The sequence below is a fragment of the Lissotriton vulgaris genome, chromosome 3_1 (assembly GCF_964263255.1).
Source record: "Lissotriton vulgaris chromosome 3_1, aLisVul1.2, whole genome shotgun sequence".
In the NCBI taxonomy this organism is placed as follows: domain Eukaryota; kingdom Metazoa; phylum Chordata; class Amphibia; order Caudata; family Salamandridae; genus Lissotriton; species Lissotriton vulgaris.
Genome location: NC_141689.1, coordinates 139,658,345 through 139,678,209, shown reverse-complemented (window position 1 = coordinate 139,678,209; position 19,865 = coordinate 139,658,345). Strand labels below are relative to the sequence as shown.

General features: G+C 47.0%; 1 protein-coding gene across 1 annotated transcript in view; it reads right to left on the bottom strand.

Moving 5' to 3' along the window:
- The window catches only part of LOC147726100 (uncharacterized), a 54,941-nt gene extending 35,894 nt beyond the window's left edge, over positions 1–19,047 (bottom strand). Inside the window, exon 1 of the mRNA XM_086962878.1 lies at positions 18,970–19,047. Coding sequence (XP_086819004.1) covers positions 18,970–19,015 — 46 coding nt within the window. The 5' untranslated portion in view covers positions 19,016–19,047. The remainder of the gene's footprint in view (positions 1–18,969) is intronic.
- Positions 19,048–19,865: the final 818 nt, after the last annotated feature.

Here is a 19,865-nt window from a genome sequence, read left to right as displayed (position 1 = left end):
CGTTGAAGGGCGCCGGGGTCCCTCGAGTGAGCTGTCCATCATAGTGGCTAAAGGGCGGGAAGACGGTGCAGACCACTCGTGTGTGTGTGTGAAGCGGCAAACGGGCAGTCTTCTATGCGAATTCACATGCCTCTTGTGTGTATAAAAGGACAGGCACCGATCAGAGCAGCAGATGAGGAGAAAGAAGCTTGTGGTCACAGGAACTGCACAGGGATAGAGCCCGTGAAAGTAAAGCATGCTAAGGCCTCCATCAAGCATCATAGCTAATTTTCGACGGTAGATATGGGGAGAGCACAAAACTGCTCAGCCTCGAGAAAGAGCACTTTTTTTGGGCTGATTAACTTTGCCATCGCGCTGAAGAGTGCCAGGGTCCCTCGAGTGAGCCGTCCATCATAGTGGCTAAAGGGCGGGAAGACGGTGCACACCACTAGTGTTGGTGGGGGGGGGGGGGCAAACGGGCTGGCTTCGATGCGAGTTTACATGCCTCTTGTGTGTATAAAAGGACAGGCACCGATCAGAGCAGCAGATTCGGGAAGAAAGAAGCTCGTGGTCACAGGAACTGCACGGGGATGGAGCTCGTGAAAGTCAAGGATGCAAAGGCCTCCATCAAGCATCATAGCTAATTTTCGACGGTAGATATGGGGAGAACAAACAACAGCCCAGCCTTGACAAAGCGCATATTTTTTTTGGGCTGATTAACTTTGCCATCGCACTGAAGGGCGCCGGGGTCCCTCGAGTGAGCTGTCCATCATAGTGGCTAAAGGCGGGAAGATGGTGCACACCACTAGTGTGTGTGTGTGTGGGGGGCAAACGGGAGGGCTTCTATGCAAATTCACATGCTTCTTGTGTGTCTAAAAGGACAGGCATCGATCAGAGCAGCAGATGAGGAGAAAGAAGCTTGTGGTCACAGGAACTGTACGGGGATAGAGCTCGTGAAAGTCAAGGATGCAAAGGCCTCCATCAAGCATCATAGCAAATTTTCGACGGTCGATATGGAGAGAGCAGGAGGCAAGATGGCAGCCGACAGCCTGTGGTGAGCAGTTGCTGTGAGACCTCACTCCACTGCTCCCCCCATGATGCTTCTTACCTGAAAAAGATGCGTGCTCCCCACCGATGTCGTTTGAGCTCCTGTTTCAGAAAAGCCTTCGCTGCTATGAGCGCCTGAAAAGGGGTCTCGCCAGAAGACTCAGACCCATGGCCCTGCACTTAAAGGTGACAAGCACTTTTGGAATATTCTGACCTATCCGGGAGGTAAAATATCTCAGGAGGATGCCTACTCGACCTCAGTGATCGGGGAAGGAGAAGGACAAGGATAAGGAGAAGGGGAAGAGTCTCACAGACTCTTACAGTCAAACAACCGCTTGATATTGCAAGGAAGGAGGTCATACCTGCGACTTTGAAACCGGGTGCGATCCGGAAGATTGTCTTGCCGGCTCCTGTAACTAAAGGAAAAAAAACAGAAGGCCGAAGTAAAGTGCCAGCAAGGGAGAAATCCGTGGATGGGGGTCCCACAGCAGTAGCATCATCGGATGCGGAGAAACAGAAGATAGCGGGGCTGGTATGAGGCAAGGATATTGCGCTTCGGCAGTCTACCATGACTGAAGTTTTTACCCCGAAAAGCGGGCAGCGGCTTGAGGAAGGGTTTGCCCGTGTTGAAAGCATCCTCGAGGACGCTGCGGAGGATGCCGCTTCTGACGCGGCTCTGGTTGTTGCTAGGCAACGATCGCACACAGACTCGGCTTTAGTCTTGCATGGAGACGGTGGTGACGGTGAGCTCCTTGGTAGTCCCCCGAGCGTAAGCAAAACAACAGTGTCTTCCGCAGCCCATGAGACAGACAGAAACTCGGGTAAGACCACGCACACCGAAGGGGCTAACGCCTTGGCTGGCAGTAGGGTGAATGTGGGGCTAGGGTCCGGTACAGCAGGGAGTGCAGACATGCTTGAAGCCCTAATGCAGGTCAAGGCCGAGCTGAAAGTAGGGAGCTCATGGGGCAGCAAGGCCAGCCTGGCTAATAAGAGGAGCTTGTTGCTGAACAATGTGGAGGGTCCCGAGGGAGCTGAAGGAGGCTCAGTAGAGGGAGACTGTTTCTATTCTGTGGACGAGGATACGGATCTCTCAGTTACAACCGAGACTGGGTCAGAGGAGGAGGATGATGGGTCATTTTCGGACTCTGGCATGTCAGGGAAAGAGAGTACACAGAAAAAGAGATGGACTAAAGGGAGAAGGCAGGCCTTGGGATCAGGGTCACCTATAAGGGTGGGGAAGAAGCTCCTCTGGGATTACTCGGCCACTTCACAGACCTATAAGGAGAATAATTCAGCACATCTTCAGGCCCCTTTGGAAATGATTACCAGCATGCTGAAGCAGATTCAAGGGGAGGCCAGGGCTGAAAGTCGAAGGGCAAGGCACGCGCCGAAAAAATTGCATAACACTATGAAGAAGGTCAATAAACTATATGAAGGTATGGCAAATAGGGTCACTGAGGTTGAAGAGAGAACAGGAAGACTGGACGACGATCTGGGAGCTGGGCAGGAGTTTAAAATCAACCAGGAAAAAGCGATATGCTTTAGAAAATGGAGGAGTTTGAAAATCGCCAGCGGCGGAATAACATTCGCCTTTTGGGTGTGGAAGAAGGGACAGAGGGGCAGAATATTCTGCAATTTGTTGTAAATTTGCTTCGAGGGGCTTTTCCGGAATCAGATTGGCAGTGGGAAAGGGAGATACAACGGGCCCATAGGTTCCCGTTTACGATCAGGAAAGGACGGGGAGGAGAGGGTCAGACAGGTAAACCACCCCTCCCTAGAGCAATTCTGATTTATGTTGGGAATTATCTCCTTAGGGAAGAGCTTATGGAGAAGGCAAGGCCAGATAGTAGACGGTCATTTGAGGGTACCTCCTTTTTCGCCAGGCCAGATTTCTGCCATGTTACCGTAGAGAGGAGGTGGAGGTTGAGGCAGCTCATTAAGCCGTTTCAGTCATTGGGCTCTGAGGCTTATCTCCTATTTCCAGCAAGGTTAAAGGTGGTTACAAAAGGGAAAGCATCAATGTTTTGGGCAGAAATCAAAGCTCAAAAGTTTTTGGAGCAGTTAAAATCACAGAAAGGAGGCTAAAAGGTAGGCGCTTGGCTAAAGTGGCTAAAGCGTCTAAGGATATGGTATAGGATGGCAATGTCTGGGTATTTTAATGGGGTGCACGGGGGATTATAAAGAATTCAGGGGGTGCAGAGAGGGAGGTTTGCGACTTCCACATACTGTTACAACCACACATAGGTCTATTTGACCTATTTGCCCGTAGAGGGGGGGAGGGGTTGGGGGCTGGAAGGGGGATAGGGAGGGACAGGGGGGCTTAAGGGGTCAAGGGGGGAAGAAATGGTGGAGAAGAATTGGGTTGTACTGGTTGGAACAGTACAGAAGAGGACAGAGCAGCGCACAAGTAAATCAGCAATCACAGCAATTGGTCATGAAAATACAATATATGCAACATATGCAATCAAGTGATGGTTTCAACTTGAGAAATAGCATGTGGGGTGGGTCACTGTTATGTACGGAAGGGATCTCAGCCTATGGAGAAATGTTCGAAATTTCCAAATGAGTTGTAGGATTGCTACCATAAATGTCTGTGGTTTAAATGAGGTAAATAAAAGGCTCAGGGTGGCGGCACTCTTGAGAATGGTGCTTCTGGATTTAGTATGCCTGCAAGAAACACACATAGAGACATCAAAAAGCTATCTTTTGGGACAACTGGGATTCGCCGTCCTTGCAAATTCAAAGCATGGATCTAGGAATAGGGGAGTGGCTATCTTGGGTAGGACTGGGGACGTGGCTGTGATTAGGAAAAAGGAGGATGATTGGGGGCAATGGGCAATTCTAGAATGAACCTTAAAAGGAGAGAAATGTACCCTCATTATGGTCTATGGATCAACGGAGGATGATCCCGAGATCTTTCAATATTTGGACATGGAATTGGCGCACTGGGCTGAGCCAATAGTAACTTGTGGGGACTTTAATATACATGATCTAAAAAGTACTTTTGCACAGGTGGGAGGTTGCTATCCAGGAAGGAAAAGGAGGACATATAGAGCACTATCTGATTTGGTTATACACAACTCTTTGATTGATCCCTGGATCAAGATTTATCCAAGTAGAGATGGTAGTACATTTTATTCCGCCCCTCATAGAGTGATGGTCAGATTAGATTATTTTTTGATTTCTGGGCCCTTGCTGAAGGGGGCACAGATGGAAAAACATCCTGCGTGGTCACAGGAACTGCACGGGGATAGAGCTCATGAAAGTCCAGGATGCAAAGGCCTCCATCAAGCAACATAGCTAATTTTCGACAGCAGATAAGGGGAGAACACACACCTGCCCAGCTTGGACAAAACACACATTTTTTTTGGGCTGATTAACTTTGCCATCGCCCTGAAGGGCGCTGGGGTCCCTCGAGTGAGCTGTCCTTCATAGTGGCTAAAGGGCGGGAAAACGGTGCACACCACTAGTGTGTATGTGGGGGGGCAAACCGGCGGGCTTCTATGCGAGTTCACATGCCTCTTGTGTATGTAAAAGGACAGCTGCCAATCAGAGCAGCAGCTGCAGGGAGAAAGAAGCTTGTGGTCACAGGAACTGCATGGGGATAGAGCTTGTGAAAATCGAGGATGCAAAGGCCTCCATCAAGCATCATAGCTAATGTTCGACTGTAGATTTGGGGAAAACACACAGATGCCCAGCCTGGACAAAACACACATTTTTTGGGGGCTGATTAACTTTGCCATCGCACTGAAGGGCGCCAGGGTCCCTCGAGTGAGCTGTCCATCATAGTGGCTAAAGGGCAGGAACACGGTGCACACCACTATTGTGTGTGGGGGGGCAAACATGCTGGCTTCTATAAAAAGACAGGCACCGATCAGAGCAGCAGATCCGGGGAGAAAGAAGCTTGTGATCACAAGAACTGCAAGGGGATACAGCTCGTAATAGTCAAGGATGCAAAGGCCTCCATCAAGCATCATAGCTAATTTTCGTTGGTAGATATGGGGAGAACACACACCTGCCCAGCCTCGACAAAGAGCAAATTTTTTTTCGGGCTGATTAACCTTGCCATCGCGCTGAAGGGCGCCGGGGTCCCGCGAGTGAGCTGTCCATCATAGTGGCTAAAGGTCTGGAAGACGGTGCACACCACTAGTGTGTGTGGGGGGGGCAAACGGGCGGGCTTCTATGCGAATACCCATGCCTCTTGTGTGTATAAATGGGCAGGCACCGATCAGAGCAGCTGATGAGGAGAAAGAAGCTTGTGGTCACAGGTACTGTACGGGGACAAATCTTGTGAAAGTGAAGGATGCTAAGGCCTCCATCAAGCATCAAAGCTAATTTTCGATGGTAGATATGGGGAGAACACACACCTGCCCAGCTTCGACAAAGCGCACATTTTTTTGGGGCTGATTAACTTTGCCATCGTGCTGAAGGGTGCCGGGGTCCCTCGAGTGAGCTGTCCGTCATAGTGACTAAAGGGCGGGAAGACGGTGCACACCACTAGTGTGTGTGTGTGTGGGGGGGGCAAACGGGAGGGCTTCTATGTGACTTCACATGCCTCTTGTGTGTATAAAAGGACAGGCACCCATCAGAGCAGCAGATCCATGCAGAAAGAAGCTTGTGGTCACAGGAACTGCACAGGGATAGAGCTTGTGAAAGTCTATGATGCAAAGGCCTCCATCAAGCATTAAAACTAATTTTGGACGGTAGATATGGGGAGAACACACACCTGCCAGCCTCGACAAAGCGCACATTTTGTTTGGGCTGATTAACTTTGCCATTGCGCTGAAGGGCGCCGGGGTCCCTCGAGTGAGCTGTCCATCATAGTGGCTAAAGGGCGGGAAGATGGTGCAGACCACTAGTGTGTGTGTGGGGTGGAGCAAATGGGCGGGCTTCTATGCGAATTCACATGCTTCTTGTGTGTATTAAAGGACAGGAACTGATCAGAGCAGCAGATGAGGAGAAAGAAGCTTGTGGTCAGAGGAACTGCACGGGGATAGACCTCGTGAAAGTCAAGGATGCAAAGGCCTCCATCAAGCATCATAGCTAATTTTCAACAGGAGATATGGGGAGAGCACACAACTGCCCAGCCTCGACAAAGCGCACTTTTTTGGGGGGCTGATTAACTTTGCCGTCGGGCTGAAGGGCGCCGGGGTCCCTTGAGTGAGCTGTCAATCATAGTGGCTAAAGGGCGGGAAGAGGGTACACACCACTAATATGTGTGTGGGGCAAACATGCGGGCTTCTATGTGAGTTCACATGCCTCTAGTGTGTATAAAAGGACAGGCACTGATCAGAGAAGCAGATCCTGGGAGAAAGAAGCTTGTGGTCACAGGAACTGCACGGGGATAGAGCTCATGAAAGTCAAGGATGCAAAGGCCTCAATCAAGCAACATAGCTAATTTTCGACGGCAGATATGGGGAGAACACACACCTGCCCAGCCTGGACAAAACGCACATTTTTTTGGGGCTGATTAACTTTGCCATCACGCTGAAGGGCGCCGGTGTCCCTCGAGTTGTCGCGTTCTAATCTAGGACCCTGATCGATACTGTGACCTTATGCCCCTACACGGCTATAATCCGTTTGTACCCCTATATTGGCATAACCGATCAAATGCAATATTCAGAAACTCGTCTCTCGCCTCACACGAACAGAGCCACATTTCAGAATTGCTTCCTCTGCAACTTCCTTTGCAGCTCATTAGTGCAAATGACACAGCAGAGGCCACTATCTAAGAATCCTAGATTACACTCCGAGTTCTTCAACAAGATAAAAATTCAGCAACCTGGGAAAGTCCCGCTTGCTATGTTTTGATTAGTAATAGAACTCTAATGAGCACTGAGAGACGATCACTTCCTAGTGACATCTTTATTGACGTCTAATGTCCAAAAACGTACGTCAAACCAGGCACCTTTCAGGTATAAATATTACCAACGTTGCCTTAAGCAAATGCTGATGATACCATCACTGATGCAGCTGATCCTAACACGGCTGTTACTATCGCTACTGCTATCTCTGCTAACGAGCGAACGATGGTGTGGTGAACATAGGAGCAGAACAGCTGTCCCCCTGAAGAGCCCAGCAGATGCAAGCTGCCCGCGGACGCTGCGCCTCCTCCTCTTCCTCGACGCGCTGGGAGAGACGCTGTCTTTTCTCCTGCCGAGAAATCGAGCTCCGGCGTTTCCAGTCTACTCTTGCGAGTGACTGGGATATCGAGTCCCTGGAAGGAGATACCATACCTCCAACATTCTATTTCAGAGGTATGGTGTTGACTAAACCCTTAGAGAGAATTCTTGAAGCAAACCTTGGCAAAACCAACTTAACTACAGCTACTTACTTACTCCCACCCAAGTATTAGGCTTAGGTCAGGTACACTGGGGTCGGCGTAGTTAGAAGCACCAGTTGAGTATGTTAGCCTAATGTATATTTGAATGTATATATGTTTTATTCATTTTAAACCATTGTATGGCTAAGAAACCACATCAATGCTTTAACAGTATTATTTCGCAATACTCATTTTACTGTACGCACTGTTTATAATAACATGTCTTGCAATTGTGGCAATTCATTTCTCTTGTACGAGAAGAAAGACTGTTCAATAAATAATACCTTTTTATTGAAAACGCCTGTCTCTCTATTCTCTGCATATTGGTGAAAGTAATCTGCACAAAACTGACTGAGTAAAATAACTGTCTATTGTTTCACACGACTCTATAGATTGACTCTTATTCTAAGGAGCAAAGTTGTCATGTTTATGCTGTTGTTGGAAAACTGAATCCCTTTTTGTCTGTACCAGGGAAGCTGATCACTTCCTATTCAGAGAAGAAAGTTTCCAGTGACCTCTGAGCTAGTTGGTAACAAACCCAATTAAGTTTAGCATAGTCAGTGGAGACCTGGAAGATCCGCACTTCTACGTCCATACTACTGTTTATGTTATTCCAATGTGCAGGGCCTATTGGGAAAATAGGAACTACAGTGCAGAGCTGTCCTTCATAGTGGCTACAGGGCAAACGGTGCACACCACTAGTGTGTGTGTGGGGGGGGGGGCAAACCGGTGGGCTTCTATGCGAGTTCTTATGCCTCTTGTGTGTATAAAAAGACAGGCACCAATCAGAGCAGCAGATCCAGGGAGAAAGAAGCACGTGACCACAGGAACTGCACGGGGATAGAGTTTGTGAAAGTCGAGTATGCAAAGGCCTCCATCAAGCATCATAGCTAATATTCGATGGTAGATATGGGGAGAACACACAGCTGCCCAGCCTGGACAAAACTCAATTTTTTTGGGGGGCTGATTAACTTTGCCATCGTGCTGAAGGACGCCAGGGTCCCTCGAGTGAGCTGTTCATCATAGTGGCTAAAGGGCAGGAAGACGGTGCACACCACTAGTGTGTGTGGGGCAGCAAACGGGCTGGCTTCTATGTGAGTTCACATGCCTCTTGTGTGTATAAAAGGACAGGCACCGATCAGAGAAGCAGATCTGGGGATAAAGAAGCTCGTGAAAGTCAAGAATTCAAAGGCCTCCATCAAGCCTCATAGCAAATTTTCGACGGTAGATATAGGGAGAACACATACCTGCCCAGCCTCGACAAAGCACACTTTTTTTTGGGCTGATTAACTTTGCCATCACGCTGAAGGGCGCCGGGGTCCCTCGAGTGAGCTGTCCATCATAGTGGCTAAAGGACCGGAAGACAGTGCACACCACTAGTGTGTGTGTGAGGGGGGGCAAACGGGCGGGCTTCTATGCAAATTCACATGCCTCTTGTCTGTATAAATGGACAGGCACCAATCAGAGCAGCTGATGAGGAGAAAGAAGCTTGTGGTCACAGGAACTGCACGGGGACAAAGCTTGTGAAAGTCAAGGATGCTAAGGCCTCCATCAAGCATCATAGCTAATTTTCGATGGTAGATATGGGGAGAACACACACCTGCCCAGCCTCGACAAAGCGCACAGTTTTTTTGGGGCTGATTAACTTTGCCATCGTGCTGAAGGGCGCCGGGATTCCTCGAGTGAGCTGTCCATCATAGTGGCTAAAGGGCGGGCAGACGGTGCACACCACTAGTGTGTGTGTGTGTGTGTGTAGGGGGGCAAACAGGTGGGCTTCTATGTTAGTTCACATGCCTCTTGTGTGTATAAAAGGACAGGTACCGATCAGAGCAGCAGATCCTGGGAGAAAGAAGCTTGTGGTCACAGGAACTGCACGGGGATAGAGCTCGTTGAAGTCAAGGATGCAAAGGCCTCCATCAAGCATCATAGCTACTTTTCGACGGTAGATATGGTGAGAACACACACCTGCCCAGCCTCGACAAAACACACATTTTTTTGGGGCTGATTAAGGAGTTACTGAATTTGACCTTCAACTCAGGCACCTGCTTTATCTATATCTGTAAGTGCTTCCTGCAGGAGCCTCGTTGTCTACTTGTAACTATTCTCTGACCCTGCTTTGAGGGTCAGAGCAGGGTCAGAGAATAGATGGAAGTAGGCAAGGAGGCGCTGCTCAGGAAGCACTTACAGGGTTACAGCAGGTGCCCAAGTTGAAGTTAATTTCTTTGTAAATGGTTACAAAGAAATAAGCTCCAACTTGGGCACCTGCTGGGACCCTGTAAGTGCTTCCTGAGCAAAATTCGTCCCGCTCGCGAATTCGTGGATTTTGCCGCGATTTTGCACGATTCGCGGATCGTGAAATCGCAGAAAATCCGCAAATTGGCATGCGGAACAAATTTTCCGCCCATACTTACTTCTCTCCTAGAGGTCCTCGTGGAGATAGTAGAGATAGTCAGAGGAAGTAGGGACATGTTGACTCCAAGTACAACAGACGCCCGGGCGACCTCAAACATTCACCATCTGGCTTTGATCAAGAAAGAGGCAGCTCCTCCAGGCCCGAAGTTACCAGGCAATGCCAAACCCATTCAGGTACCAAGTCTGGGGAGCCCAGCAATGGGTCCAATGCATCTCAAGGCATACACAGGGCCAACAGCAGGGAAAGGGATGCTCCAACAGCCAATACTCAAGACCTTGCCCCAAGTATAATGGATAGATCTTCCCCTATCAAGGAGAGCAAAAAACAAAGGTGCACAGTCAAAATGTTGAGTTTGAAATATCGACCTAAAAAAATATTGTGTTGGAAATATCGAAGGTACATAATATTGAGGTCAAGAATATCGTTGGACAGAATATCGACCCTAAGGTAAGTAATATTGATTTTTTTTTATAGCGATGTAAGTAATGTCAAAGTTACTAATATCGGTATTTGTATTATTGTTATGTATTTTATTATGTATGTGGAATATTTTTTTTGTTAATTATTTTCTTGTTTTATTTATATGTGTATTATTTTTATATATTAATAATGTTATTTTTAAGTAAATGTTATGTTTTAGTACCGGAGCGGGTTGTGGGTTTGTAGGGGAATTGGGAAGGACCTCCGTGAAAGATAGTAATCCGCTTCCCCAGCTTAACTTTTCCCCCTTTGTAGTTAAACTAAAGGATCTAGTCAGAAGAGCTTACCTAGGGCTAAATGGAAAATGGCACCCATCCCTTACGACCACAGGAGGGGATCACATCGGTAATACAAGTGACCCATTATTTCCACGATCTGGTGTCTGAGATGGATGGGCGATGTACGTGATCTACCCCACAGTTGCTCCCTCCTCCAGCCGAACTTTGGAGCCAATTCGGGGCGATGCGCAGTGTCTTCTGGATCCCAGCTGCAGTGTGCGTGCTTCAGTAATCAGCGGCAGGTTGACCAATAGGTGGTGAATAGATTGCCCACCGATCCGCGCTCCGAACACTGCCCGGGGCGAGTGCCAGACACAGTGACTGTCGGCTGCCATTTTTGTAGTCCGAAGCTGACGAATTAATGAAATTCACTATCGGCTGGCAATAATCCGTAGATATTACAGGGCCCAACTGCTATCAACTTCCTAGGAGCAGAGCGTCGCACCAACATAAATGAATCTCTTGGTGCGCTGCGATGGGCAGTCTTCAAGCAGAGCTGGAATCAGGATGACCAGGTAATGTGGCTGCAGGCCAGACGAACTACAATTGTTGGTTCACCTTTGCCTAAGGGTCCCTGAGATAGACTGGCCATAGACATTTGTTGACCTTTTGACATTTTGAATGTTTCAGAGAAATTTGTCATAGTCATGGTAGATTATTTCTCTAAATGGCTGGAAGTTGCATTCATCAAAGACATTAAGTTGGTAGTGCGATATCTTTCTGTGAAGATATTTTCAGAAGGGAGGGGTGTCCAACTGAGATAGTCACCGTTAATGGGCCCCAATTAATCTCTGAAGAGTTCAAGACTTTCCTTGTGAAGTGGGGAATCAAACACACCACAACACCTGTCTATCATCCAAGGGGTAATGGCCTTGTAGAACCCTTCAACAGAGTGTTGGTTGAGTGTATCCAATTGGCATGTATGAATGGCGAATCCTGGAGGCAGCATGTCAAGGACATGTTTTGGTCGTACTACTCCTCATTCGGTTACAAAAGAAACACTATTTTCTCTACTCAAAGGAAGAATACTGTGTTCTGTTGCAGTACCAGCGTAGATGAACAGAGCTGGTAAACATGATGTGAACCTGGATGGAGTACAAGATAGGGTGGAAAGGTCCCAAAAGGCTTATTGTCATCGCCACAAGAACATTGTTAAAGCAAGACGTGTGTTCTCCCAAGGGATGTTTGTGCGTGTGTTTGTGGGAGACAGATCCAGAAAAGGTAGTTGAAAATGGTCTTCTCCAAAATAAGTTGTCCTTGTTAGAGGTAACAGTGTAAAACTTGCAGATAACTAGAAAGTTTCACCTTGTTCGAACACTGAGCTCATTGTGTTTTTTAAATCTCAGCTGGGAATTTGTGCTGGTAAAACCATTCCAGATACATGCAACATCGGTAAAACCATTTCAGGCACAAGCAACAAGTTGATTCCTCCTGCCAGGTTTAGTTCTGCACGTCCACATGTGATGCCGAAAAAATATGATGAATACATTTGTTCTTGAAATTCTTAGTTATTTTATTCTGTTTATTTTAAAGAAGGAAGATGTGTTATATTCTTCCCTGTGTTGCATTTATCTTCCCTGTGTTTCTTTTACCACTGTTTATTTATGTATTGCCCTGGAACATTCATGCTCCCTAGCAACCAGTCAGTTCTGTTACTGGATGTATGCAGTGGAGCTGGGCAGTTGAAGAGAGGAGCTGTTGTGTCCCAGGGGTCTGTTCTTGAATACCTGATAAACACCTTCTTTGAATTATCTGAGTCCTACATCTTCAAAACAGTTGGCAAGCCATCAAGCCCTTTCATTTGAATCACAGCTGTCCCCCTTAAATTCAATCCTAAAACCTGCCTGTCATGAGGCTGTGGAATGTACATCTTAATTGTTAGTATGGCCATATTACGGCTCCTAATGGCCAGGTGTCAAACTCTCCCTCCAATCTATCCAGCCAGGCCTTTAAATGGCAGAAGTCAGTTGTTCCAGTTGCATGGCCAATGATTGTGCTGTTGCAGTGGAATGAACAGATGTTCCCCGCCAGCCTTCAATTTGGACTGGAGCCAAGCAAAAATCACATAGTTTTAGAGCAGAGAAATGCCCACTTCCTAGAAGTGGCATTTCTAAGCTATCACTGACAAATCCACATTTACAACAGAAGAGGGTCTGTCATCATGAATTCAATGATAGGAAGCAATATGAGGCTACTCTGTTGCAAACCCTTTATTGCAGACTGAGATGAATTCACATATTTCTCTATGTTAATGTATTGGAAGAGCAGGCCGCATAAGTAGTGACAACACACATGGGTATTATTCACTATCTGGGCAGAGGACACACATGTCTACCTGCCCTTCCTTTAATTTACCACTCACATCACCTTTTAAGACTTACCCCAGGGGTGCTCTAGGGATAGTGAAAGGTCCCTTCAGGTTTGGCAAGTGGTTTGGAAACCAAATCATAAGCGATACTGTGCACACAAATGCATGCAATTGCAGGCTTGATACATGTTTAAACACACCATAGGTGCAAGTGTGCACACACAGGCCTGCAATGGCAAGCATGACACATATTTAAAAATACCATGTCAGCACCACTTCCTAACATGTGTAGGAACGGCACACATCCTTTCACACTGCAACCATAGAGTCAGGGCCCTAAGGCCTCTAAAAGAGAATGAGCAAAATTTGATGGTGCCCCTTGGGATCATCAGACTTCCGAGGTGAGGGAACATCCACATGGGTTTCCCTAATTAGAAGGCATGGGACACTCATGTGTATCTGCTCAGTGTTTAGCCTACCACTTGGTTCACCCCTCAGAGCTCCTTCTTGAGGTTCTTCAGTGGTAGTGGAAGGCCCAATCAGGGGTGGCTAGTGAGTTAGGAATGCTTCCCTGAGCCTAAACGCAATTGTGCTCCCACAGACCTGAAATGGAAGGCCTGCAACGTGTTTGAAAAGGCTCTTCTTTTGAGTGGCACAATCAGTACTGGGGCCCATTAGTAGTCAGTGCAGTACTTGCCTTGGGTATGTGGTATACCTATTTAAATGGTACTCACGGATACATAACATAAACCAATTAGGTAAGGACCCCTTCCTAGTGGGTGTAAAAGGGCATGTGCACTTTCACACTGTATCACAGTCCTAAGGCCAGAAAGACAGAATCAGCAGAAACCAGGAGGAAATAAAGCAAAACAGTTTAGTGAAATCACCTAAGATAAGGCAGGTCCAACAGCTGCAATTCTAATGGCACGACTTAATGCAACACAGCACAGTAACCTTGCTTTCTGCTGCTATTTTGCATCAATTCTTCGTGAAAATGCCCCTAAATTTAGTTCTGATCCTGCATCACTTTTTCACATAAAGCATTCCATTCAATGATAATGCAAGTGGCTGTAAAGCACAACTCAAATAGGCCACATCATGTATTTGAAAGCTATATCTTCTACACATGGTAAAAGAATATGTTATCCACTCCTGCTCACAGAGTTGGACCTGCGGTTGCAGTTGTTCTTGACGAGAGTTAGGTACCCAAGTGACATAATAATGATAGCAATACATAATATATTATGTGGATTATACAGTAAAGATCTTTAGCATTAGTAGCAAACCTCTTACCTTGGCATACACAGATAAACGTTCTACATCTCAGATACAGCTGTGATCTTCTATCAGAAAAAAATCTCTCCCTCTGACCAGAAGAACCCTTCACTCTACTAGAATTCCCCACACCCTTACACACCAATTCAAACGAATCAGATCCTGCAAAGGACCAAGGTGGTTGTGGTCAGTCTATATTACTTAGTGCAGAGAATCTGTTACACACTGAAATGTTAAATTCATAATCACGGCCGACAAGAAAGGAGTGAAATGGATCAGGCCCACTTATAACTGAAGGTTGTGAGTAGAAATACCCCAAATGGGCAGTTTTAATGGAGTTCACATGAGAAAACCCTCCGTTGTGTAATACATGTCCCACAACTCATGGATCCCGAAAATTCACAATCACACAATCAACGCTAATGTACTTAGGTCCCGTCCCCAGCCAACTGACTCTACGTGCAAACAAAATTTCCCCCTGCCCGGCACCCATTAAAGGTCCATGCCTACTTAACCAGAAAATAACTTTGTTATTCAATTCCGGAAAAGATTCCCTTATATCGCTGGAGAGGGCAGCGCCAAGAAACCGTAGGTTTACGTGCGCTTTATAAGTTCCATTTTTCATTTCATTTCACCAGTGAGCACCACCACATAAGGCGAGGCTTCCGGAGGAAGCTGGGGTAGGAAGGAGATTTAGAAGAGCCCAGCATATTATTATTCCTAGACGGGCACTCTAGGGGCCCGGCTACCTTTGTAAGCCGTGGCAGATCCTGTGCTTTAGATCCCTGGACAGATGGAGACTTAGTAAGGCAACCAATGGGGCCTGGGCGTTTGAAATGTAATGTAATGTAATGTAAGATAGCATTTGTACCGCGCAGCAGTCACTCCAAGGAGCATCAAGGCGCAAAATACTGATCCAGAGATGTAGGAAACAGGTAGGGCATAGATGGAAGCTCACCCAGCTGTTACACTAGTGCTCTAACACAGGTGTCCTGTAGCTTGTAAATCCAGGTTTTCAATCCCTTTCTGAAGTCTTTTTCCTTGTCTAGGGCACGAAGGGAGGGAGGAAGAGTGTTCCAAGCTTTTGCTCCGAGTACTGGGAGGGATTTGCCACCTCTCCTGTTGAGCCTGAACCTAGGTACTGACAGGAAGTTTGAGCTGGATGATCGGAGATTGCGAGAAGGGTGGTATCTGGCAAATCTCTGCTGTAGGTATTTTGGTCCCAGAGCGTGGGTAGCTCTAAAGGTAATAATCAATATTTTAAATAGGACTCTCTTATTTATTGGGAGCCAATGTAGAGTATTTAATGCAGATGATGCGGAGGATTTCTTCGGCCATTTGAGGACTAACCTAGCTGCAGCATTTTGTACCATTTGAAGTTTATGTGTGGTGGTTTTAGTAGTACCTGCATATAGACTGTTACAATAGTCTATCCTCGACGTCACTAAAGCAACTGTAACCGTCTTCCTAGCCTCTAGTGGAAGAAGGTCAAAAAACTTCCTGAGTCCTTTGTAGCTATTGTAGGGATCGGGATATCAGGGGAGATCAGTGCAGAGGTGGAGGGATTAGGGCAGGGACTGTTGCCCGATGGTTGAACCTTCGCGGCTACCTGATTGGGTCCCTTAGCCACTGCTGAGATAGTATTCCCCAATGCAGTGGGCGACTGTGCTGTCCCCGGGCCTTTAAGATTGTCAGTGAAACCAGTCTATCAATCTTAGAAGATAAAGATTTGAAATGAGTATTGATCACCAGTTCCATGTGGGCCTGGAGATCGGACAAAAGATGGGTAGCCCAGAGGGGGGGGGGACCAGAATTAAAAACGTGGGGACCAGAATTAGAGACACGGGGGCCAGGATCGCAATCACCACAAGCAGAAGTAAATACTGATATCTTAGTGGGTTTACCACTTTTCTTAGGCTTCTTGGGTCTGGCACCATGCATGTGCTCCTTAGGTGGTACCCCAGAGGGAGAAGGGGAAGATCGAGATTGAGCGCTCTCTGCTACAAAATCTAAGTCAGTCGCAATCTGAGCACAGGGTAGGTCTGAGAAGGAGGGCATGAGGGAAGACATAAAGTCGGCAGGGAAAGCTGTGGCTACAGAACAATCTTCCAAGAGAGTGGAAGAGGGCATAGCAGGGGTAAATGAAAGGCGCCTTTCAGTATTTTCTATTGCGTTAGCCACAGCCCCTATCGTTTTTTGGAGAATTTTATCAATAGCCGTAAGGCTAGGTAGGGGTTGCGTTGATGCCGCTAGTTGCCGAGTCATAGGGCGAGGAACAGTCGTCTTATCTACCTTACCCATACTGCTGCTAGAAAACACTTACAACCATTTGGGGAGTAAGATAAAATACCTAAAATATACAACTAAACCAAGAGCAGGAAGACAATGAAACTATAACAAGGTGGCCCAATAAAAAATATCTAAGAATCAACAGCAAGTGTTATTAATCACTTCGACTGAATAATATGGAATAGCATTAAAACGACGTACTGCGGTGAAGTTCACCCAGCAGTTCTTTTGGGGGAGAGCTTAGAGGGGTGGCCCAGCCCGGCCTCCTTCGGCCCCGGACAGCCACAGACAGTCGCGCCCTTGTCCCGGGCTTCTCCCAGGACGCTCCCGCGCCGCGGGGATAGTAGTTCGTTTAAATCACGCCTGAGTCTGTGGGCGTGTTGGGTCTCCAGACCATGTGTGTGGCAGCAGACAGAGTCCTGGGACTTGCAGTCCCCCAAGGATAGCGGTAGGTAAGTTCTAATGACAACAAAGGAGCGCCTCTCCAGCTCAGGGCACTGTTAGAAAATTCAGCCTCCCGCTAAACCCCTCAGCAGCAAAACGGATCGCAAAGAGAACACAGGACAAGCCACCTCAAGCGCTGCGCGCGGGTGAGGCTAGGTGTTTTCAAGGTGCCTGAGGCTGTGGGCGTGTCGGGTCTCCGGACCAGGTGTGCGGCAGCAGAGAGATTCCTGGGACTTGCAGTCCCCCAAAGATAGCGGTAGGTAAGTTCTGATGACAACAAAGGAGCGCCTATCCCGCTCAGGGCACTGTTAGAAAAGTCAGCCTCCTGCTAAACCCCTCAGCAGCAAAACGGATCGTGAAGAGAACACACCACAAGCCACCTCAAGCGCTGCGACACCCGCGATAGCGGGTGCGGCAAGGTGTTTCAAGGTGCCTGAGGCTATGGGCCTGTCGGGTCTCCGGACCAGGTGTGCGACAGCAGAGAGAGGCCTGGGACTTGCACTCCCCCAAGGATAGCAGTAGGTAAGTTCTGATGACAACAATGGAGCGCCTCTCCTGCTCAGGGCACTGTTAGAAAATTCAGCCTCCCGCTAAACCCCTCAGCAGCAAAACGGATCGCGAAGAGAACACATCACAAGCCACCTCAAGCGCTACGGCAAAATGCAAAGCTAATCCGTCCTGTGTCATGCAAAAGTTAGGTTTTCATAGTGAAAACGAAAATGTGCCATGCACGGTACACATGACAGAACATTCATAATATTGTCCGTTTATAGGCATTCTAGCAGGCACATCCCCATTCTGGCTGGGTAAGTATAGAGGTCCAGTGCAAGACTAAGTGAACATAAAAAGTGGACAATGGGGGAGAAGAATTCCCAAAACTGGTGGGGCTGAAAGGAGCAGGAGGAGGAAAGGATCCAGGAAGTGGGTTGTATGTGTTATTCAAATGTTAAGATTGTGAACAGAGTTTGTATCAGCTCAGTCTGCTAAAATGGATAGTAGGAAACTGGGAATCTTTGAAACATTTATCTTTTTAATTTGAATTTCTATATACCACCCCCCACATTGTTGAAAACAACCAATTGCTTTAAATGGGCTATTTTAGAGCATGCAAAAAGGCACATTAAAGCAAAATGCCTATAGATCAACGTAAAGTACAGTGGTCTTCAAAGTTAGGGCGTGCCCTGTGGGGGATGTCTATGTCCCACCAGTGGCGTGCAAGAGCCCTAGAAAGCACTCACTCTCCTTTCCTGTTGTGTTTTTAGCCAATTCTAGTCATTGTGCATGTTTGCCTTTATTTTTAGATGAAGTTGACTTGTGCTGAAAATGGCTCAGTCTCAGAGTAACCATGGTGCAAGGTTGACAGTGTTGAATGCAGAATTGTTTTTATGCAGGAAGGGACACCTTCTAGTGCAAAAACAATTGTGGGAGACAGATTCCTTTGTCTATCTGTGCTGCAGAATTTAGCACACATAGAAATAAGTAGAAATTTGGAGAAATGGAGATATGTTTCGTTGTTATGCCTCCCCTAGGAAGGTGTAGGATTATGATGCATCCCAGGTTTAAAAGTTCTTGTAAATATGAGGATGTGTCAAAAACAATGGGAATTGCATGAAAACACCAATGCAAATCCCAAAGAATTCCTTTTACGGCATAATAACGTAACAGAGCAATTTACGCTGTGGTGCATTACCCCAGATTTTTTAAGCCACTCACAGCCATGCAAAGTGGCTTTGTGTGGTTCCAAAAAGTTGCGTAACACATGTACCACATTGCACAGTGCAAACATGACGCAACCCTCTCATAAATAAGCACCATCTTTTTTTGTAAATGTAACCAGTGTATTTACCACTTACAATTTCTCAGATCCCTATATTCCACAAAATTCTTTTCATTTTCAAATAAATCATTTTACCATGAACAAATGTGGGAATGTAATTCATGGTGGCTACAAAAGAGTACAGATAAGTAGAATGAGTGGGCTTGGCCATGCTCCATGATGCATGGGGTTGGACTGTTGGACTGTTCATCTCGCTTGTCCACCTAACATTAATTACCTGGTATTTAATCCTTCTGGAGAACCTTCATAGTATAGTTATGCACATTTGTGTCATATCTGACATGTAAAGTCACTAACCTGTGATCACAGTAAGAAGAAAGGTGAAGAGCTGTGTGAAACCCATGCTTCTGCTTTGTTTCACTCCGGTGGAGGTAATCAGGCTCCTGAAAAACATTCAGAAAATTATTTTTTTCAATGAGCTCAAAGACTCAAGCTGTGGCATCATAGGGGGAAGTTTTACATTTATATACATTTTATTTATATACATATTTATATATTTGTAATGGTACTGCGATGTAACAACTCGGTCATTGTAACAACCACATTTGTAATTGCATTCGTTGTAAACACATGCAATGTAAGCAGCTATATTTGTCAGTGTGTCACAAGGACATGGAATTGCTTTGAGTCTTCTTCAGAGGAATAGCTGAAAAGGAAAAATAAATGTAACATTTTCATTTCAGAGGCCCAATGGAGGGCTTTAAAATTAAATGAAGATTATGCTACAGCGCAGAAACCTACCACCAAAACTAGAAGGACGGTCACCTAGGCCATTGTCAGCAGCAGACTGGACCATGGCAACGCACTCTACGCAGGAGCCCCGGCCAAAGTTCTGAAAGAACTCCAATGCATCCGGAACGCCTCTGCAGGCCTGAGCCTCAACATCCCCCATTGCAGCCACATCACACCCCACCTGAAAGACCTGCACTGGCTCCCCATCAACAAGAGGATAACAAGAGGGTGCCGCTCGCAGCCGAGGACATTTGGTGCAATTAATTCCTGCCTGTCACTTTGGGAGAATCTGTGCCGCTTTGGGTGTGGGACTGCGTGGACCAGCAGTCTTTGCGGTGCTCCATCTACCGCACCTGGTGACTCTTCCCGCCCCTTCCTCCAAGCACTATAAAATGACTCGCGCCCCCCGCTTCCTGGGAGCCGCTCCCAGTCAAGGACATTTGGTGCAATTAATTCCTGCC